This window comes from Sparus aurata, chromosome 22, assembly GCF_900880675.1.
Source record: "Sparus aurata chromosome 22, fSpaAur1.1, whole genome shotgun sequence".
Taxonomy (NCBI): Eukaryota; Metazoa; Chordata; class Actinopteri; order Spariformes; family Sparidae; genus Sparus; species Sparus aurata.
The window spans coordinates 20,163,367-20,186,755 of NC_044208.1; the positions used below are offsets into that span (position 1 = coordinate 20,163,367).

The following is a 23,389-nucleotide window of genomic DNA, read 5'->3' on the forward strand; positions in this document are numbered from 1 at the left end:
GGGACGTGAAGAGGAGGAACGAGGGAGTGAGGGGGGAAGGAGAGGTGAAGCACACAATGCTATGGGGCACGGCGGTTGGACAGACAGCATCTGCTCTCGGCTCTCTGTGGCTCTGGTAATGGATGGAGAGTTGGAGACACACGGGGAGAGCGGGAAGGAGGGAGAGAGGAAAAGCTTGGGAGAAAAAAAGAGAGGATGACGGAGGGGTGAGGCGGAGCGGGAAAAAAAAAGAAAAGTCAAACTTTCTTTCACTGTTTGGTCAAAACGCGGCGGATGAGCGCGCGTGTGTGGAAGGGCGTTATCGATTCCAATGGAGGGATGACAGACGAATGGACAGACAAAAGAGGATGAGGGACAAAAGGAGTGAGACGTCTTTCTAATAGGAGAAAGAGCAGCCGATAAGGGAGGACACACGATACCCGGCGAAGGCTTCTCACCGCTGGTACCTCCCTCTCACATAGAGATCATAGGGACTTCCTCTTTTAAATGCCGAGGTGTGTGCATGTGCGAGTGCATGCGTGAGTGTGTGTGTGTGTGTGTGTGTGTGTCCTCTGTGGGAGGAGTGGACACTGACAGAGGAAACTTGGCCTGCTCTGTCTTATGGAAATCTGAGAGTTTCCCAGAGCCATCATAAAACTGCCTCTTTATCAGACCCCACCTCGCTCTCTCTCTCTCGTTCTCTCGCTCGCTCCCTGTGTCTAACCCATTACCAGGTCATACACATTCCTGTTTTATGAAAGATGATGTGTGTTGTCATTGGGGGGGGGTTTCAAAGACAGACGGAGGGGGCCGCAGAGCAGAAAAGAAAAAGAAAAAGGACACTAAGCGAGAATTTTCACTTGAGTCCTCACATGAAAGCGCTCGCTCGCTCAAAGTCAAGGCTTTGGGAGGCCGGGTGTGTTTTTCGGAAGACTTTGATGGCGATGGACAGAGCGAATGAGAAGCGGAGAAGAAAGGGAAGAAGAGAGGGGATCAGGAGGGGGGCTGAGAAAAGAGGAAAGTAGAGCCGGGGTCTAGGTAATTAACGGCAAGCTCTTTAATTACCGCTGGTGTTCATTGTGCCAGAAGGAATGTGACAATTATGCCATTAAAACTTCCTAATGGGGGGAAAAAGCGAGGGAGAGGACGGAGGGGAGGGGAGGCGGAGGAGGAGGAGGAGGGGGGATAACGGAAGACATGCAAAAGAGGAGGATGAAAGAATGAAAGGAGAGAGGCAACAGAAGGAAGAGAGAACGACGAGAGGGAGCGAGGGAGGAGGGATATGAAAGGAAAAGGGGAAACAATCGCGACAAAAGAGGAGCTGGGAGGGAGATGGGGAGCGTATTAGGCCAGCACAGTGACAGAGCAGATTAGCATCAAACAAGAAAGGCCACAGACGTGTGTGTGTTTGTATGTGTGTGTGTGTGTGTGTCTATGTGTGTGTGTGATCACTGAAACAGAGGACATATTCATTCCAAAGACGCCACCAAGGTGGATGGAACTTTGATGATGCAGAATCTGGCAAAGGGAAAACTCAGTGTGTGAGTGTGTGTGTGTGTGTGTGTGCATGCTGAATCTGCGTAGGCTCCTGTTTCAAGTGGTGGTGCAGGCAGGTAGGGGAGGAAGAGGAGGAGGAGGAGGAGGAGGTGGAGGAGAAAGGGGAGAGATCCACAGAAAAGGGCCTTGGGGGCATCCTGATACACATCCAGTACATTTCCATCTCCACAATACCTCTATGAGTCAGACACACACTCACTCACACACACACACACACACACACACACGCACGCACATATAAGACGGAAAAACATAACAAACGTGTCCGCGCACATGCATAATACACACAAACACACCATTCCCACACAAACATCAAACGGCAACAAAACACACAACCCACGCACCCGCACACACACACACACTCACACACACACACACACCAACGTCATACACACAAATACACCCACACACACACACAAACACTTACACGCAGAGTCTTCGTGCTCACCAAGGCGGTTGGTTTGTCAGGGGGGTTAGAATTTGCATGGCTGGGCAAATTTTCCTTGTGCTGAACTCTAATCAGCTCCTGTATCTCTCAGACACCTGCCCAGCAAAAAAAACCTTAATATGCAAAACACCTTCCCTCCCTCCCTCCTCCACCTCTGCTGCAGCTCCTCGGCCAACAGAAGACTTATTCACCTGGCCTCTCTCACTCTTTTCCTCTCTGTCTGCCTTCTTGCAAATTTTCACATTTATGTATGCAAATAGCCTGTTCCCCTTAAGCCTGTTTCAACAGTAGCTTCCTGGTGCCAGGAGAAGAATGATAGCGTTGTCTGAGATACGGCGCAGAAAGAAGGGGGGGGGGGGGGGGGGTTGTCAGGTGAGGGTGAGGTGGGGGTGTGGGAAAGGTGTCGGACGTTTTCGTTGGGCGATACCCGCAAACTTTTCCTTTTAGGGGGATTTTTCACGCTCTCTCCCCAGAGGGCGTTCTATCCATGGTTTTTCTTCGAATGAGTCAGCGGAGAATCATTTAGATCCATTTAATTCAAAAACGTATCTACTTGAGTCGTATCTTCCAGTTTTTAGCTCAACTGCTTTGCAAAATAACCCTGATGTAGTTTGATTTTTAAATAAACTCTCTTGACTTGATAAACTGAATAAACAAAAACAACACAACTTCACACTGTGTTACTTTATATGTGGCGGACCCTGCCATCTGTCTAGCTTCAAACAGTGTCTCCGGGATCGAGAACAGCTTGTTTATTCATTTATGTAAAATAAAACATACTTGTTTGTATTATTATCTCATTAATATTGTTAATATTATCTTTATGAGTTTATGAATTATTTCTCCAAAACTGCAAAGTGCACCTTTAATGCACTTGTTTTAATGCACAAAGTCATTAATTTTACTTAAAAGCTGCAAAGATTTATCTGTTGGCTTTATCTGCAACTGTTCTGTAAGCTATTCATAGGTTTGAGAAAAGTCGAAATTTTCTCACTACAGCTTCTTCAATGTGAATATTTTCTGGCTTCCTTACTCCTTTAAAACAGTAAACGGAATATATTTGGGTGGTGGACAAAACATGATATTTGATAACATAAATCTTGGATATATATATACATATATATATATATATATATTTATATAAATATATATTGCTTTTGGATATTATAGATATTATTTTCCACCAGGGACTTCCATTTCCTGTCATGGATGAGATCATAATTTGATACAAAATATGAAAGAAAAAATCTCATCCATCAGAACAAACAAAATGTTTTTTATCATTCTTGAAAAAGTGTTTCTGTGATTCACTTTTGCACATTGTTGGTGTAAAAATCCAAACGTTTCTGCACCTCTTTAAGGTGACTCTGTCTTCTAAATTTAAATTTACTCCTCAATCGCTAAACAAATCAGTCCTGTAGTGGTCGGGAGCAGCCGAACAGGAGGAATCGTGTCGTTTTTCTTTGCTCTGGATGGACTTATTGAGACCTCATATATACAAGTGCTTCTGCCTGCCAGAGTCTTTCAAAGCCTCCCTTAAGAGGGCTGAAGATGGATGTGGGGAAGTGTGTGTCAGTGTGCGTGTGTGTGTGTGTGTTTGGGTGCACACAGAGGAGCCCCAGTGGACAAATAACGGACGGAGGGAGAGAGAGATAGACGTAAACAGAGTGAAAGAGAGTGAAGCACTTTAAATGTGAGCGCTGCAAAACTCCCACTGCTCGCAAGGGCACTTCTCTCCTGCACGTCATCTCTCTTTTCCCCCCTCTCTCTCTCCTCCTTCCACCCTTCTTTCTCCCCCTTTCCATTCCCCTCGATTCCCTTTCTCCTTCCCTCCCTTCATCGCTCTCTCCTTTGTCTCCAAGCTCTCACCCTCTATCCCCTATCTATCCATCTCCCTCTTCCCCCTCTTCCCCCGCTTTCTCTCCCCTTCCTCTCACTAAAACAGTAGGACGCTTAACCTTGATAACAGTGAGATTTTTTCCCCCCTCAAAGTGACACACACACACACACGCACACACGCACACACACACACACACACACACACTGGAGAAGTGCTTTGCCAGCATGCCATGCCGGTCCAAGGGACGGCTGTACCCTTCGAGGTGAACAGGACACTGGGAAATGCAGCAACAACAAAACACTCACACACATACACGAACGCACATAGACTCTCTCGAACACACACACACACACACGCACACACACACACAAACCCAGATCACTCCAGGTCCTTCTTAACACAAGCCTTTTAAAGGCCTATTGTCAGCTGACATTGAGAGAGCACTGGCGATCCTGGAACGTTTCACACACACACACATTTTACACACACACACATTTTACACACACACACACAGGGACGGTGGCAAAAGGAGGAAGTGTGAAAAATGAAACATATCAGAGGTGAAGTTGCCTGCCGAGAATTTATGATTACAATTCACTGTAAGACACACGTACATGTAAACATCTCACCGCAGATGATAGGAAAATGAGGACAGGGAAGTAAAGGGTTGGTTTCTCAAACACACACACACGCACACAGACACACACACACAGACACAGACACAGACACACACACACACACACACAATGAGAGCAACTGAGGGGAATTAGGGGAAGGGAAGAGGCAAACGAGCAAGGTGTCAGTTAAGTTTCTTCCTCATCGGATGAGAGTTCCTCCCATATCTACTGTAAATGGCTTCAGAAAACAATATTTTCTTCGTATTATTTCTGTCCAGTGAAATGTATCTATCTCCAAATGTGTTTGAATTATTCAGAAAGAAACTGAAGGATTAAGCAAAGGAAAAGTCTGAGAAAATTGTCCCAAAGTTGTCAATCGTCCGACTATTCTCGAGATGGTTTTTCCCAGGACGACGATGGTACACATTATAGTGCCGAGTGCGGCAGGATGTATAAGAGACTTGAACTCAGCACTGAGAACAGTCACAGCCAGGACACAGTGAGATGGTGTCACACTACCTGCCGCGAGGTATCGCGAGGTATCAGGTGAAATTCAACGTTTTTGTTTTTTTTCTGCTCACAGCTCCTCCTCCTCGCTGAGAACATTTTAAAAAACATTTCTCTGAAAGAAAATTTCTGTTGGTGTTTACCTCGAAGTCGTTGGCCTTGTTGTAGTGCATGTTGAGGGCTCGGAAGAGCTCGCAGTCACGGCTGACGCTCAACTCCTCGCTTCCGGTGACTCCGTCGTTGATGGACTGGCGGGCGAACTTCTCCATCTGGATGTAGTAGAACTCCCGGAAGTTGCTGAACCACTTGATCAGCTGGGAGGTTATGCAGCGGTTGAACTGGAACGAGAGATGAGGGGGGAAGAGTTAGGGCGGCGGAGTTATCGAAATCCAAAAGACATTTTGAGTGGATATCAATGGGGATCGGCTGTAGAGGGAAGGCTGCCATGTCTAATCTTTATTAAGCCAGTGGATTTAGGTATGAGCGAGTAGGAGGAAGTGCGAGGATGAGAGCGTGTCATTTCACATCAGGGAGTCGAGATGTGAGGCGATAACTTAAAAAGAGAGGGGAAGATAAAAGACGAGAGCGGGAGAGAACACAGGTCGTGGAGTGAGGGAAGATAATAGAGACATTAAGTAAGACAGCTCGCAAGGAGGCGGGAGAGAGAGTGTGTGAGTGTGGAAGTGCGTGTGTGTGTGTGGTTCATCTTCCCCACTGGGAGCAGACCTCCCCCCTATCATAACCCTGAGAGTGGAGAGAGAGGTGGAAGCAAAGCGGGGAGGGGGGGACGTGAGACCGCAAACACATAATTGACCAGAAAAACGATTAAGTCATCATCTGAAGCGCCCTGGCCCGCAGGGGGCTCAAACATGTACTTAACCCCGTTCACCAATTACACCCCGATTCTCCTCCCCTCTCCGCACCTCCCAGGCGGAAAGAAAGGAGAAGAAAAAGAGCAAAAGAAAGAAAGAGGAAGAGGGAGAAAGAGAGAGATGATAAGCGTTAAGCGGAGAAGACTGTGGCTATCTGATCTGTCCCGCTCGGCTGGATTCAATAGGACGAGGTAAACCTATTAAGAGCCTCTGCTGGTCCCGGCTCTTTTTCCGCCTGGCCTCAGCAGTGAAAACACACTGTCTAAACATCCAAACCACTTGATAAGGACATCAGGGTAGTCGCCTAGCTGGGTCACTCTGAAATGCCTCCGCTGAAAGCTCTTAATCCTTAAAAAACGTTACCAATAAACGCTCAGAGACTCACGGAAATTTCATATCACAAATTCGAAATTCTGGCCAGTGAATTGCTTGATACCCTCAACCATCGCCCACACCCACACACACAAACACACACACACACAGACACAGACACACACACACACACACACACACAGGCCTTCCCTCCTCCCTCCCCTCTGGTCTTTTTGTGGTGCTGGAAGAATGGGGGGACAAAACGCCACTAAACGCTGAGCGGACTGCTCGCTGGGGAGGCAGAGCGGTTTTGACATGGAGATTAGGCTCCGGCTATTGTTCGACAACACACAGACACGCACAAACATGCACACACACTCTTCGCGATGTGGGATGGCAGTCAAACACACGCAAGCACATGGAAGATGGGAGGGCGAGGCGAACGGGACGGCCGAAGGCAGGCGGAAAAAAGTTGGCGAATCAGAATGGGGAGAAAGAGTTGGACCAAGGTGGGATGGGGGGAGGGTGGTGGTGGTGGTGGTGGTATGGGGTGGGGGTTAAAGGAGAGCGCCGTGCCTTTCTGGAATGATCAGCAGATGACATAATGGCGGAGTGGAAAAGAATAAGTCCGCTTGACATTGTTTGGCAGGGGTTTTGGAGGGTGTATGTGGGGGGGGGGGGGGGGGGGGGGGGGGCACGGTGGCTGTCGTAAAGTGCAGGGTGAGCATAAATGGGGAAATGAGGGAGGGAGGGGGGGAGTAGAGGAGGACGGGTGCAGGTCAGTGCTGTCGGACAATAGCGCTTCGCTGGGTGGTGGAGGTGGGGGGGGAGGGCGGAGGGTCGGAACGTGAGCAGTCAGCAAGCTGGGGTCGTGACATCGGAGTGTCAAACAAACAAACTACTGACACTTACAAATACATCGGCTGCACGGGGCTATTCTTAAACCCACACAATGTAGCAGACAGTCGGAGTGTGACCACGCACAACAACACTGTTACATCCAAGTTGTCCCACCTCATGTATAAGATCAGAATAAGTCTCGCTGGCTGTGTATGTGAGACACTAGTGAATTGGCCGCCGATCCATGCAAGCTTGTGTGCGTGCGTGCACATGAGGTGCGCGCGAGATCGAGCGCTACATTGTGAGATTAAAGTCAGTGAAAGAGTTACCATCGCTCATGCAGGAGACCTTTGGTGTCACTGCAGCCGAGTTGACGGATAGATTTGTCACTTTGGACAAGGATTACTTTATTATACCGACAGCTCAGGGGAAGATGTATTAGGGCCTGTGCAAGTGAACTGAACTGTGGCTCAATCACAGCACGGAGCGCACAAAACATACAATATTTACTGTACATGCAGGTAAACGCACTAAATTACATTATATCCGCATCAACTGTTCCCAGCGCACTCAGGGACTCGGTTTTGGCAAGTCCCCCGTGCAGCTTCCAACAGTCTTGGTTCATTAAGTTGCTGGTGGGGGACAGAGGACCCCTGATAGCAGCTAAGGACGAGTGTGTGCAGGGTAAAAGGAGGGGATTGGTTCAAAGGAGCACATCAGTGCAGCTCCTTAATCAGAGCTGGCAGGGGTCAGCCAGCACAGACATGAGCTGCAGCGAGGAAAATGTGTGTCCGTGCGTGTGTAGACGCTCTGCATATAGATGTGTATAACAGTGTGTATGTGTGTGTGTGTGTGTGTGTGTGTGTGTGTGTATATGCATTTTGAGCATATAAGTGTCTATAAGGGTGTGTGTGTGTGTGTGTGCGCCTGGCTGAGAGGCAGATGAGAGAGAGACAGCGAGAGCGTGTTTCTCACACTCACACTCAAGAGCCTGTGAAAGGTCAGCGCTTAGTGCTAACAGCGCAAGATAGACAGTGGCACACACACACACACATGCATACACACACATATGTTCTGCTCATGCACAGGCGCATACTTAAGTCCCGAAAAGGAAAGCACTCAAGTATCCTTGTTCTAAACTATATTAGTCGCCTGCCAAAAGAATTCAGGCACTTTGAGCGTCGGCCACAAGTGTCTGCACACACGTCAGCTAATTTATTAATACGTGGAATGAAATTGGTTCTCTACACTTCTGTCTTTTGTCGTTTAGGGTGAAAACATTGCGCTGAAAAGCATTTGGATGAAAGTGTGAGTCTCTCGCCAACACTCTCCCTGACATAGTGGTCAACAATGGAGCAGAAAGCACACAGATGACCTCAGAGTGCTAAGCTACATCCAGAACAACCGGAGAGAAGAGCAGAAAGACACAGAAGCCTGTACGGGCCTCCCCCCCCCCCCCACTCTCTCTCTCCCTCTCTCTTTCTCTTTCTCCCTCTCTCTCTCTCTCTCTCTCTCGTAAGCCCCTTCACAGTCATCAGGGCTTTCCAACGTTTCCTGTTTTCGCAGGGGTGAATTGTGGGAGATAATCTCCGGCTGCCTATTGGCTGACTGCACACAAAAAGCGGCCCTGGAAAGCAGGCTTTTGTTACTGCGGCGACTCAAATCCAGCGGCTGGCTTTTCTTTCTCCCCGGCCCCGCCGAGGCACACATACCATGCCACACCATCAGCGAAAAAAAAGAAAAGAGAAGGAATGACATATAGAAAAGGGAAAACCCTCCTGACCTCCGCTACTCCACAGCACATGACTGGCCCAAATACTGAGGCTTGCCGCTGAAAGAGCCACAGAAAGCAAGGTGTGTGTGAGGTTGCGTTCGCTTGAAAAATATAGGACAATGCATCAGTGTCTAAACAGGCTGTAATCAATTTACAGAACACGCACACAGTGTATCTCTTTACAAAGGCAAGAACTTCAGATGACTTTATCAATTGACTGAAAATCTTTATTTAATCTGTTCATTAATCTGTCAGCCTCCATCAAAACAATATCTGCATTAATAATGAGACGTCTTAAAGCCAGGGATGATACCATAGGCCGTCATTAGCAGCACCAACAATGGTATTATGGTGCATCTGTCATAACATTTCACCAACACCAAAAGTCAAAAGAAGTCACAATAGTCTTAAAAAGGTGCCTAATGAAGGGGAACAACAGCTACGGCGTCCCCCACTTGTTAAGGCAACCCACTTCCCACGTTCATTAGGTTCTTGACAGTCAAGACCTGATTAGTCGAGACCTGATTAGCCTTCAAGACTCATGTCTGAGGACACCCACTCGCTTAAGAGGCCCTGAATTTAATTAGATACAGTAGTCAGTCTCATTCCCATACATGTCTACAAACGTACAGCTTGAGTCCATTGTCATCCCATGAAAACAAAAACAAACCAATTTGACTCATAATCCCCTTAACTATCTTGACCTTGTTTAAGTATCTGATGAGGCCATTCATGAGGAGGCCACCTCATCGGGAGTTATTAGTCAGTGGAACGAGTGATTCAAATTTTAAATGGTAATTGTTGGTGCCATTTGTTCAACAGCAAAATATCACACCAATATCAAATCAGTGGGATGCTTTAAAATCGAGGGTTTTTGTAATGAAACGACATGTACAGGTGCCGACCCTCCTTTTAAACTGTACTCAGAAAAAAACGACCCACGAGTTATGGTTGGCGGCGACAGCATCCAAAGAGGGGGCAGCTGGGAAAAAAGGGTGCCTTTATCTTCTGATTTGAATAAGATGGCCTGGATATGTCACAGTGTTTACCCCTCCGTATGGTCCGAGAGGGGCACACACACACAACAACAACATGGAAAAAACTTGGTTGCGCGCACTGCAACTACAACGGCCATTGTGTTATTGTTCTTGTTTTTTTTCAGTGCAGCTTACATATTGTGCTTCTTTGTTTCCCAAATTTCCTTCATTAAACTCCCAGCGGCGCCAACGCTCATCCTTGCCATGTCAACCCCCCCAAAAAAACGACTCTTTCCCTTCTCCCCTCCCTCCATCAAACCATCCTCCCTACACCTGCTCGGATAACCACTCCTCCGTCTCTAGGCTCCATCCTCCTCTCTGCCCTCTCCACCCCTCCATTACTCATCTCGCTCTTTATCTTTAGAATACTCATAGGCTCTCCAGCTCCCTCATGTAAACCCATTCAACTTCCTCTTCTTTCATCTTTTGCATAAAACCATAACTTAAGCAAAGGGAAAAGGGCCTCTTTTCAAGACAGACAAGCGTACACTGTTCTCGGCAGCCGAAGCCAGCACATCCCGAATTACAAATCAAACTTCCCCTTTCAAAGCAGGTGCGTCGACCGTTGTGCGAGGGAAGAAAAGCGGCGAGAGGCAGAAAAAGACATGCAACAGAGTGTTAACCGTCTTTACACTTGTTACATGCAGCAAAAGAAGTCACTATCTAAGAAAATAGCCAAATAGATATTGTGTGATATAGTTAAGAGGATAACGGGTAAAGGGGTTGGAAACTCAGAAAGTCTGAAGAGGACTTACCTTGACATCAGAGAAGAACATCTTAAGCATGTTAGAGCTCGGGTAGCGGGTGTAGAAAAACATGAGCTTGGCTTTCTTCAGGTGATTGGGAGAGAGACCCTCTTGGATCTGAACATGAACGCAATTAAGGACATCAACAACTGTTTGGAGGGGAAACAACTTAGGGTAGATCAAGCTAATGTCGCTACTGATGTGATCACAAAATATCTATGTGCATGCTAGTTCTTGGCAGTAACATTTGGATGGTGGGTAACCAAATTTCCTTCCAGGCATGAGTGCAAGGCTGCTGAAGGGGGGTGGGGGGGGCTGGGGGAGGATGGCTGGCTGAAGACAGTGCACCAAAGCAGAACCATTTGCTTGCAATTAGCATCGTCCGTATCAGGTGTGAGAGCGTCACGGTAAATAAAACGCTGGCCAGCACTACAGCCGATGCTTTTACATAAGGAGGCTCATTTCACAGTCAAAGTGAGCAAACGCCTTTGCCTACACCCCGTGCTAACCTCCACCCGAAAAAAAAAAAAGGAAGAAGAAAAAAGGAGACATTTGCATATCACAGACAAAGACAGCAGTTAACGCCAGTGACGGGCAAGAAGGCCTAATGGCTTGGCGACAACACATGCCAAGCCTGAATATGACTGTCTGATGCTGGCGTCATATCAGTGACAAAACAAGGTCTAGGAGATAGTCCCAAACATTGGGCCGAGCAACATGAAAAAACCTTCTCACACTCGCGCAGGCCATATTCAAATACATGTCAGAGGCCTTGTCTTCCTAATGGATCGCCTGGATTGAACAGCAGAGAGAGGATGGAGATGGGCTGGTGGGGGCACCTTGAGGGATAGCATGGTTCCAACCTTCAATTACATCCCCCTCCTCCTCCCTCTGCTCCACCCCTACCCCCCAGCCTCTCTGTCGCTGCCAAACCCTTGGAGGAGCGAAAGAAGAAGGAGGAGGAGGAGGAGGAGAAGGAGAAGAGGGGCTCTGAGGCTTTGGACACAGCCAGCGATATGGGGGGACTGAAACACATCTGCGCCACCAAACGGCCCAAGCCATTTCCATGGTGAATTAACGGCCGTATAATGCATCTGATAATATCAATCTGGAGGATAAGACATTGAAAAGGGAACGGGGATGGGGGGCGGGCTGCGTGTTAAAACCTCCGGCCGTTTCAACTAGGGTTCTCATCAGGCAGAAGCAAGACAGGGCTTTAAATTACACAGAAGATACAGCCCCAAGTTTTCATGAAGACTGTTTACACTTGAGTGGGCAAAATACATTGCTTGACATTATTTACGATCTACAGGGGTGGCTGCGATCGTTAAAATCAGTCAAGTGTCCAGATGTAGCTGTAACTATAGAGTAGGAGGAAGGCATCAGCTGCTAGATTGGATTGCCCTTGGCCTCGGGGTTACACGGCAAAGCCAGCAAATGCTGAACCACACTGGGTTGGCTCCTTAAAGACCCTATCTACTTTGTCTGATTCAGTGAGAGAGAGGGAGAGTTAGTTGTATACGCAGCGAGGGTCTTGTGGGGGAAACCCTGGCAGACTGGTGTTACTCTGTCAGGCCTGGCCAAAAGAGCAGCACTTCACTCTCCACACCACACCATCTGCTCCAAGTGGAGGGGATACAATGGATCCTCAGACAGAGCGAGAGGCAGAGGGAGAGAAAAAAGAGAGCTGTTTTTTTCTCAGTAAGGCAAGGTGGGATTTATTCGCTGTGAAAGCTCTGCACTTACACTTAGATTAATTTGTTTTTGCTTTTTCAATTAGGATTAGCATCGCTTTCCCCTTATCACAGAAATGAAAAATTATTTTAAAACAAAGACAGTGAGATTTTACCTCTCCAGCCATAAACACAGTATCACCTCCCTTCAGACGACAATTAAGAAGCTTCATATCTCCTGATGAGGCATTTTCATCTCCAATTCACTCACAGCTTGCAAATGTAATTGTGATTGGACTTAGGGGTGGCGTGCAAGGCTATTATTTTGTCATGATGGTGCACTCATACCAGCTGGCCCACTGTTCGCCTGCCACATCTGACAAGACATCATCATTCTCGCAACACTTCCCCAAAGCCCAAAGTCATGAGAGGGAAATAGCTGCTCCACTTCCTAATTCCAGGTGTAAGGACAAGAATATTTGGAGTCGGACTGAGAACAAATGAGGAAATTGATAGCAGCCATCTGCTCCACAACACTGCCGAGAGCTGGTGAACTTGAACACACCTCGCAAAATGTCTGACAAGCTGTCTCTGGCTTCTGAGGCTCCGAAAGAAAAAGAAAAAAAATAGGGAATTATCAAAAAATCCACATCAGTGGAACCAGCTGTAAGACTAGAAATGCAAATAAAGTCGTAAATGCAATGCAAATTATAATAAAAAACAAACAAACTGATATCTTATCAAAGCCTAACTTTGTTCCTAAACCTGTGGAATAAACTCAAGGAATCAAAAATGAAACAACAAACACGCCTATTCTTTCCATGTAGGGGAATACATCTGTTAATGCCCTGAAATAATAAATGCTACAATGAAAGCCACAGCATCTGGCATATGTGGTTATTGTTTGATTGTTTTCTACTTTCTCTCAGTCTCTGTATGTTTCTCTCTCCCTTTCCTCTTTTCATCCCTCCATCGGGAGCCCGTAGAAGCAAAGGATTATGGATCTCTGGAAAGCGTTCACCCTTGGGTCAGAAGACAAGACAAGGCGAGGTAATGAAAGATAAACAGCTCGCTGCAAACACCTGTTAACGTCCGCTTCAAAGAAAAGGCAGGGGGGAGGGGGGTTTGCAGGGAGGGAAAACAAAAAAAGAAGTATTTGGCTGCCAAGCAACAGCCGAAGGGCCCCCCGGGCTGTTGACAGATCTTTATGAAATGAAAAAAAGAGAAAAGAAACGACAATGATTGTGGGCTTTTTACAACAGCGATGGATGATAAGAGGAACACAAGAGAAAACACAAGCAATCATAAATATACATCTTTACTGAGTCCTCAGGCGAACCTTTTGTGACATGCACACACGCACACAAAACGGCACACACACACACACACACACGATAACAGCTCAGCGCTCAGGTACACGCAAGAGCAAAAACAAGGCTTCTAAAGTGTTAAATATACATATTCACTAATAAAGCCCAGACAGGGAAAGAGCTGTTGGATTAATTTCTTAAGCATGTAATGAATGTTAATGACTTGAAGACGAAGCCTTCTAAGGACAACCAGTGTGACACGAATCAAACTTTCATAAGGGTTAAGGGGTGTTGAATACTTGGGGACTAAGGAGGTATAAGGGAAACAGAGAAGGGCCTGAATGTATCTCTTTAAGCTATTAGTCCTGAGTCTCCGGGGGATTCAATTTGAGCCTCCCATAGGGGATAGCCTCTTTATCCGTAGGGCATGATTGGGGCACACTGGGGTTAAACTATAAGGGAGGCTATATAACACCATTGTGTGCCAAGTTTCAGGATGCTATCTCCCTCCTTGTTCTTTCAGGGCTATTTTTTTCATAAAGGGAATTGGGGCAGTAAATGTCATGGGGGCCCTAATCTTTGTGAGTAAGTGATATGTGACAAGAAAGCTTTTAAAGCACTTAGGATTGAAGATGGAAGAAAAGGCAGTACGATGCTGTGAGAAGGAAGAGGTATGAGTATAAAAATAAATACAACAATGCAGTACAATGGAGAGGAGAACAGCAGTGGGAGGAAAAGTGATTCATCAACAATTTCTCAGATTCTTAGGCTTGTTTCAAAAAGGCTAAAAAAGATTTGATTTTTAACTCTTTGTATCTTTTGATGCCATGTTTCACACCTGTCTCCGCAGGGAATTACCACCTGGAATCTGATTTTTCCTGGCTTACACAAGCATGAGCTGGTTTGAACTGGACCATGTAGAGTTAAAACATCAGGGTCACTGTCTTACACATTCACTTGTTGCCTTTCAACCTCCTCAAAACATATACACAAACACATACAAACACACATACCACACAGATTTTCTGAAAGGATACATTGCTGCCTGAGTAAGGTGAGATGTCAGACATGTCCTGGAGATCACCACACTCGGACTTGATGAGGGACAGGGAAAGTCCCTCAGCTGTGCTGCCAGGGTGTGCTGGTGAACAAGAGCGATGGTGGTGGTGCACAAGGTGGTGACCTGATGTCATCTTGGTCCTCAGGCTGGTGGTCTCCCGGGACAGGTCCATGGAGTCTGGTGAGGAGCGGTCCTTTCCTGGGTAGCCACCTGTTGGTCCACCCAGGGGACTCTGGAAAGGGTAGCCCATGAGAGGAAGTGGAAATGGGTGTCTAAAGGATGGAGGGCTGAAACCCATGGAGGCAGAGAGCGAGGAGGGGTGAAGGGCAGGATGGTGGTGCCCACCATGTGCGCCCACAGCTGAGGACTGGTGGTGGTGCTCACTGGGTGTCTTCCTCACGACTAAGGGCAGTGCCTCGGTTTGGTCATTGGCGGCGCCTGGCATCCCAGGCATGCTGGCAAATGAGTCTAGTGGATTGGGAATGATGACATCACCGAAGCACTGCAGCCTCTGGTTGGCGGTGTGGAAGTTGGGGTTGTCTCCATTGACAACATTGGGGAATCTTTCAGGTGGTAGGGATAGTGGGGGGAAGGCCTGCTGGGGTGTAGGGCGTGGAGGCTTGGCAAACACTTTTACCACTGTGTCCACCACCTGCGTCATGGCTGAATTGAGTTCCTGCTTCAGTGTTTCCGCCAGCTGTTTTCCTTCAGCATGCATGGAGGAGCCTGGTCCTCCCTGTGCTTTGCTCCGGCCGAGCCCCTCTCTTCTTGGCTTCTCTCCGTCCGCCAGCAGGGCCTGCTCCTGAAGCAATGCCCGCGCCCTGTCTAGGAAATGGCCTGGGTCCAGGTCAGACATCTCATTGTCAGAGCGCAAGTCATCTCCACCCCGATCATCGCCGCCGGTGTCAGATCGGGTTGGGCTGTCCTCAGACATGTTTCCTATGTCGTTGTGGAGGTCATTGTGGAGGTCATTGTGTTCTGAGTCGTCAGTTGAGTCATAGATCTGAAAGAACTTCTCCTGCAACTGGCGTAGCTGTTTCTGCATGTCCTCCAGCTGCAGCTTCAGTTGCCGTCGCTCCTCCTGCTTCTGCTCCTTCCTCTGGCACACCAGCTGGGTGAAGCTCTGCTGTTGCTGCTGAGGCAGACGCTGCTTACGCTTGTTCTCTCGGCTGCTACTGCTGCACACCTCGCCACCCCGTGGGCTACTGGGGGCCTGATGCTGAGACTGAGGGGGTGGGCAATCTAACTCCATGTCCCTATCTCCATCCATCTCATGGTCACGCTCATGACGGGAAGCAGCAGGTACCACCACACTGGGTGAGTGGCTCATACCACGTATAATGTTCTCTACACGGGCTCTCTTGGCACGCAGGTGTTCATCATTGAGTCGTTCAATGTCAAAGGTGGCCAGGCCTGGAGGACGACCAAACGGTGACAGGCACTCTTGAGGGGTGCTGTCCTGGGAGGAGTTACTGCATGCATCCTCTTGGGGAGCATCCGAACTTGCATTGGAGAGCCCTGATCCGGGGAAGCCGGCGTCCCGATCACCCCTGTCCCCTCTTTCTCCCCTCTCGGGTCCACCTCCATTTTTAGCCATGTTATTCTTGAGAAGCTGGGAGATAATGGTAGTGCCAGGGAAGGGCATCATGGTATCCTCATATGAGTTGGCCCTCTTCAGTAGCTTTCGGAGTACATTGGACTTGGATTCACTGTCGCTGGCTGACACAACGCCAGGCCCACCATGTGGCTGCACTACAGAGCACTCCATGGAGTCGGTGTCTGATCCGTGGTGAGAGTGGGAGCTCAGAGAGTTCATGGCACTGAAAATGGCTGCTTTGGCGCGGGCAATGTTATCAGTGGTTGCTGTTGTGGCTGCTGCTGTGGAGGAGGCTGTGCTGCCCACGGTCCTCTTAACACCAATGTCCACACGTCTTCGCTTGGTCTGTCTGTTCAGGAGGGAGTCGCTGTCATGGTCCGGCATCACGGGCTGCTGCTATTGGGCCATATCCCACAAACCCAGTCCTCTAGGATCAAAGCCTCTGAGTACCTGTGGGCAAAAATTCACAGATACATGACTCATTAGAGTAAGATATATTTTTAGATTCTAAGTCACTCACTCACTCACTCAGGCAGGACATGTCCTAGAACACTTAAGTGTTGGGACTAAAACTGTATTGAACAGAAAAAGCTTTTCAGAGACTAAAATCAACCTCAGTAGAATTTCTTTAGCTGACATATATGTTCCTACAAGGACAGGGACAGCCATGGTTGGATCCAGGCAGTAAGGATCAGTGACAGAGGGGTAAAGAGAACAGGCAAGATGGGGTCAGAATTAGGCCTTGGCTCGACATTCCAGGGCAAAGTCCTACATTTTATCCTGTCCCCTGTTACACGCCGCGCGACACTGAACCAGTTCCCACGGAACACAAAGCTGCATAAAATTATGATAATTACTTAAGTACTTGTCCTCATTTCCATTTTGTTGCAGTGTGAGCCAACATACGAGCTATTAATTCAGAAAATAATATAATAAGAAATAAGGTTAAGAGTGTTAATAAAAATACAGCGTACAAGGGGAGGGAATGCACATCGTATATCTCTTTTTTTTAAATCCTATTTTGTAATTGAGATATCGTTCGGTTAGATCAGCAAAATAATCTTATTTTAAACCATGTTTACATGTTGTGTAATTTTAAAATGCAAGTCCTGTGTCCACATGAATCAATATGGCCATCATATCTTAAGCAATGGGGAGAGTGGCACATAAAAGAAAACACAAAATAGGCCTATTGATTTTGGTGCCAGCGTGAGCTCACTTCTGTGTTTTTTGTTTGTCTTTTCATCTGGCAAGGGCAGTTAATTCTGCTCAAATGAATAGGTCACAAGGGTCAACTCTGGTAAGGAGCAACTTAAAGCGCTCTTACAAAAACCCTAATGCCCCTCTGAAAGCAAAATGTTTTGTCAGTACGGGCCTGCATCAATAATGCTATGTAAGCAGCAGTGGCAGTGTCTTAGTCAGAGCCACATCAGATGCGTCAAATCTCAAATGTAGTGATATTATTAGACCGTTTAATCTGTACGCTTGTCTTTGAAAAAATTTAAGAGGTTGGTGAATTTTTTTAATTATGTGGATGTTTCTTAACGGCGTGAAAGTGGTGTAACAATTTACATTTTCTCTTTTTACACTTGTCAGGAAAACACCAGCTCTTATCGAGACTCGGTGAGAAATAATAAAACATGCCAGAAATGTAATACATACACTTTTTACTTGACTTGAATTATACAGGTAGCCTAGCACATAAACTCAAATGTTACACTGATTTTTTTTTTGTGGATTTTAAGATAGATCTGCAGAGCTGTAAATAAATAATAATTTTGTTGTAATCTCCAGACCAAAGCCATTCAGACACATCGAATTTGAATAGTGAGATTTAAAAAACATTTTTCTTTAGCCGATTATTTGCCTGCTTCAACTAAAAGAAACTTAAGCATCTTTACACTTTTGCTGCATGTTAAAAGTATTTCTTTTTTTTTAAAGCAAGTATTCTTTCTTTTCATTCACGCTCACACACACACACACACACATACACACACACAGATGAGCGCACACACACAACTTTACTGTTGGCTTTGTTAGACGCTTGGTTGTGTGAAGCACCGCACAAGGGGACAAGCCATAAGCAGGTTTCTCACTCTAAAACATTTTGGAAATTGACATTTGATAAGACTGTAATTGTCTAATTTGCTGGAATAAAGAGGTAAATAATTCCTCCTTCTGAAGTCACAAGAATATTCTACAATACAACAATTATGACAAATGGCCTGGGCTCAAGTCTTGACAGCCGCATCTAGCAGTTCAGACAAGAGGTGATACATCTCCAAGAAAGAGAAAAAAAACACAAAACTTGACTCGACCGCCTCAGGATCTTAACAATGAGCTTGAAATAAACACCAGCACCTGTCTTTTCCGACGGCGCACCTGTCTCCCATTGCCCATGCGCACTCACTCTCTCTGTCTCTCTCTCTCATTTAAAGACCTTTCAACAATTTCAAGCTTTGAACAACAAGCCGTAGACGCTCACCAAAACCTTGTAAACCTGTTTTATTTTTCCAATCCTGAAGCAAAACTTTCAGCTGAAACAAAATAAAGAGTGAAGTTAAAGGCGGAAAACGCGTCTTGGATTAAAATAATGCACAGTTTGTATACCTTTTACGAGTTTAAACTTGAAGTCCAACAACATTTACGCTCTACAGCTGAGACCTGGCTGTTTCTTGGCATATCTGATGGTCAGTGAATGGACCAAGACATCTCAGAGACACAGCTGCAGACACTTCCGACAACACAACCCGGCAGCGTTTTCTCACCGATGTCCATAAAAAAGTAGAAGATAAAGCACCAAATTCACCGAACAAGACAACTGACAAGCTCCGTTGAGGGTTTTGTGACACTAAAAAAGGCATCTTAAGGGGTTGTTAGAACAAGACTGAGCCCACGGGACAAAGAGGCAAAAGCGAATACACCGTTTCCAAATCAAACACAGGTCCAATCTCAGTTGCCGTCCGTAAATCAACTCACGTTTTCTTTACATCACGTCTCCAAAGCAAAACAAAAAACAACCAAAAAAAACAAACTTCCCAAACTTACTTTGCAAAAGTTCCCAAATCAACTTGACGGCCGCTTTTTTTGATGAGGAAAGGTTGGGCTACCGTCCGCAAATCATCCTCGCAACACCGACACAAATTAAATAAATAAATAAACACACGGGCTGCTCACGCAACTCTAACCACACGTCAAGATGAGGGGAGCGACACAGAGCGAATATAACGCCCCGATAGATATGATCAGCTCCAGAGTAAATTCCCCCCCGTTAATGATGATTTCATTTGTTTTTGTTGTTTTGAGGGTTTTTTCCGCCCACCGTGCGCAGGCGAGGCAGCACAGGAGAGGGAGGTATCCGAGGACAAGGTTACTTACCCTTTAGATGAAGAGGGGGGACAACCTGAACTCCTACGGCGACAAAAAAAGAGAAAGAATATGTTGCAGAGCTCGGTTGGATGGCTGGATTACAGAGTTTCTTCTCAGAGGAGGGAGAGCCGGAATAAAGTCGGCGACGCGGCCGAAAGGAACAAAATAGGGAAAATATAGAAGATGAAAAGAGCTCTTGCGCGTCGATCTCTCCCTCTATCCTCTGCTGTGACTACAAGAGTGAGAGACATAGAGAGAGTGCAAGAGAGAGAGAGCGAGCAAGAGCGAGAGAGCGAGAGAGAGAGAGCGAGCGTCTGCGTCTGTGCGTCTCCGAGGCGCACTGGATGCAGAGGGGGGACTGGATGCTGGAGCGCTCCTCCGCCACTAAAGATTCACTTTAAGACGCGGCTGAAGGAAACAGGAAGACGTGCGCGTCACGAGCCGTGCGGTGATGTAACCGTCGCTGCCCACCAATAAGAAGCGTCCGTCCGGGGTCCGGAGAAAACAACGCACTGAACTTGACCAGGGGGAGAACGGGGGGACTTGAGCATGCAACTAAAGAGAGAGAGAGGAGGAGGAGGAGGAGGAGGCGGAGGAGGAGGAGGAGAAAAAAAAAAGGAAATACCACTCTTAATCTCTTTCTTCCCAAATCAGCGAACCGCGCGAGTAAGAATCGTTCCTGCACTTTGACATTACATTATCAAGCCGCACATAAAACACATAGTCTCACATGTTGTTATGGGGGGGTTTATTCTCATGTTCAAAACTTAAATGGGGAACTTTTAATTTTAATTATGGTTCCAAGAGATCGCGGATATCAGTGTCAGTGCAATCAGAACAATTTCACACAGATCATGTGTAGATTTTCTTCTGGCAACCAGTATTTTTAACTCCAGCTTGTACATTGATTTATTACAGTCAAGCATAAAGGCGCACTTTTAAGATGAATGGCACTTTAAATTGTTTTTTTAAGGTTTTAGTTTCGTGAGGTTTGAATGCAAAATGCTGTCTTTCCTTGTGGCAGTGAAATTCAAAGTCAAGTTTTCGGACGCTTGTGTTGACGCGTGTTTCGATTACCAACTTTGTAACTTGATCTTTTAATAAGGTTTATATTTTAAACATCAGCATCTATTTATTTCCATTCTCCCTCGCCGCAACGACAACTGCTGCATATTTAGCGTGCAGCTTCTCGGAGGGGAATAAACAGTAGTGTGGGTCACTTGGGTATTGGAGGTTCAAAGTGGCATGTAGAGATATTTTACGTGCGCGGTTTTCTCATTGGTCCGCAGCGGAAAAGTCTGATTTTTATTTTATTTTATTTTATGGACAAGCCAAAAGCGCGTGCAAAACAGAAGCTCCGAGCTTTTGCTTTTTGGAATTCAGATTATCCGGGTGGAAGAGCCAATATCCGAGGAGAGCTAAACGTCTCTTTGTCGAAGCGCTCAGAGAAGAGCCGAATATCATCATGAAACGTCTGTCACTCGGATCCTGCAGCCGAGGATCTCCCCCTCCTCCTGCGCGCGTAAAAAGACTGCACTGTCATGAAAGGTGATTATCCAACAAAAAACAACCAAACAAATCCACATTCATGTTCGCAAATGTAAAGACTTAAATGAATTATTGGATTTTGTTCTCTGTTTGAAACTTCCCCACCTGTAAGGCTTTGAACCCTGCGGACACATCTGACATCTGATCCAAACCCGTCTGCCGCTTCTGATTTATGAAACGATGACGGCTTGCTCGCCCTCATCCTCCTGCATGATTTCAAATTGGATATGTATTATTACGCTGCAGTTTGTTTGTTTTTTTAAATCTATTTTTGCGTTCAGGAATTATTTTCCCCCACTTCTACCTTTACAACAGGTGCACACACACACACACACACACACACACACACACACACAAATTGCTGTTCATTTAATTTATGGAAATAATTGTTTTTGTGCCATTCAAATTAATCTTTTGCAGACGATGATCATTTTTTTTTTTTCATCGACTCTCACGACATTTCTGGATAAAGCAGGTCACATCTGGCTCTGCCTGCGTCTCTGCAATTAGAGGACGCGTAAGCCTCGTATTAAGCACATTACCTTTAAATTTGTCTCGTAACGAATGCACAAAATATACATTATTATTAAGGTGATTATCAGTTTTTTTCACTGGTGAATCAATTTGTTGCAGCCATTAAAAAAACTTGTTCACGCGTTTTATTCCCATCAGATCAGCGCGCCTGTGCCCTATTTTCCAAGCTCTTCACTTTGGATTCATTTGTTGCACGCAGAATCTCCTCTCTCTTTTTTCTTTTTTCCCCTCCTCTGCACAAACAGGATCCCAAAGTACTTAACGATAAATCTTATTTTCCATATGCTCCCTCTGTCAGGTGCCAAAAAGGAAAAAGGCGAGTCTCTTTTCCATGTCGCGAGCAAGTGTTTTTTTTTTTTTTTTTTTTGGGACCAAACGAAAATGCAACGAAGTCAGCAAACTTTTAGTGTCTGGAGTGTCTTTTCCAAAGCAGGTGTCCCGGCCGCCCTGCTCCCCCCCTTTTCTACTGGCCTGCGTGGCTGATTTGGCCTCGGCTCCCCTGGGTGCCGTCGGTGCGCACACAGGCTGGAAAAACAGGCCGGGACATTAAAGAAGCGCGTGTTTGGAAAAGGAAGACTCGGATGAGGTGTAGAGGAAACGTGGTGGTTTCACACCGGCTGCTCTTATCGCGGCCCATTCCAGGTGGATCAACTCGGCGTATTTATTTCAAAACTCACTTTCACCCTCTCTCTCTCTCTCTCTCTCTCTCTCTCTCTCTCTCTCTCTCTCTTTCTCTCTCTCTCTCTCGTTTTGGCTCGACACACCTCGATGCCCAAGACTGATAGCGCGCTCTGGCATTGCGCACTGATGGCTGAATTTATTGACATATTTATTAGAGTTGGGGCCCAAAAAGCAGAAGGAGGGAGGGTGTGATGGCAACATTTCTCCCGGAGGTGTTATAAAAGGTGCTTTTTTATCACATTCTGACCACAATTAAGTGATATTAGTGCGGGGGACGCGGTGCTGGTATGCCGGAGTGGAGAAGAGCCAGTGGCCTATTTTTTTTCCTCAGCATTAATTTGGATTAACGACGGGTCAACTATCTCTCTATTATTATTATTATTATTATTATTATTATTATTATTATTATTATTAGATTGTTGTTGTTGTTAATATTTGGTGTTGTTGTTGATGGCTCATTATTCCTTTTATTTTTTGGAGCAAACAGAAAATCAGCAAACGCAGCCGAACTGAAGTCACCTGAATTTTTAAGTTACACGAATAATTCTTTTATAGAATCTGGAGAAGAAGCAATCTCCTGGGCAAGACATTAATCAGATAATGACTTGATGAGCTCCTGCAACAGCTCCATTTCTTTTCACTCACACATTTTTTCTTTTTTCTTTTTTTGAGAAATAAGAGAGGGAGAGAGGGAAAGGGAGAGAGAGAGAGCTATTTGCGAAAAACACAAGCAGAGAGAGATGGTAGCGCTAAAAGCTGTTTTGTTCCGGAGAGGTCTCCGGGTCCCTGAATAAAAAGGTTTAGGAGACAGGACAGAGGAGAGGAGAGGAGGAGAGGAGGATGCAGGATTTGTCCGAGTGTATTAAGCGAGTAGGCGTCTGACTCTCAGAGCCTCTACAGTCCTTGTTGGGCCTCATGTCCACCACTTAATGTATTCAGCTTTAAACCATCAAAGATGAGGGATGCTGGAGGTAAAATATAATATCGCACTTGTTTCTGTTATCAATGTGAAAAAAAAGAAATAGCACACACACACACACACACACACTCACACACACACACACACACACACACACACACACACACAC

General features: G+C 46.3%; 1 protein-coding gene across 2 annotated transcripts in view; it reads right to left on the reverse strand.

Annotated features, from left to right (window-relative positions):
• The window catches only part of LOC115574492 (prospero homeobox protein 1), a 32,044-nt gene extending 11,993 nt beyond the window's left edge, over positions 1-20,051 (reverse strand). The window contains exons 1-4 of one of the 2 annotated variants that reach the window (XM_030406068.1): positions 19,548-20,051; positions 14,550-16,619; positions 10,539-10,646; positions 5,092-5,286 (exon numbers count right to left, since the gene is read on the reverse strand). In XM_030406068.1, coding sequence (XP_030261928.1) covers positions 5,092-5,286; positions 10,539-10,646; positions 14,550-16,553 — 2,307 coding nt within the window. In that variant the 5' untranslated portion in view covers positions 16,554-16,619; positions 19,548-20,051. Of the gene's footprint in view, positions 1-5,091; positions 5,287-10,538; positions 10,647-14,549; positions 16,620-19,217; positions 19,342-19,547 lie in introns of those variants that run through there. The other variant, XM_030406069.1, reaches the window with a different exon arrangement.
• Between the last annotated feature and the right edge of the window lie 3,338 nt (positions 20,052-23,389).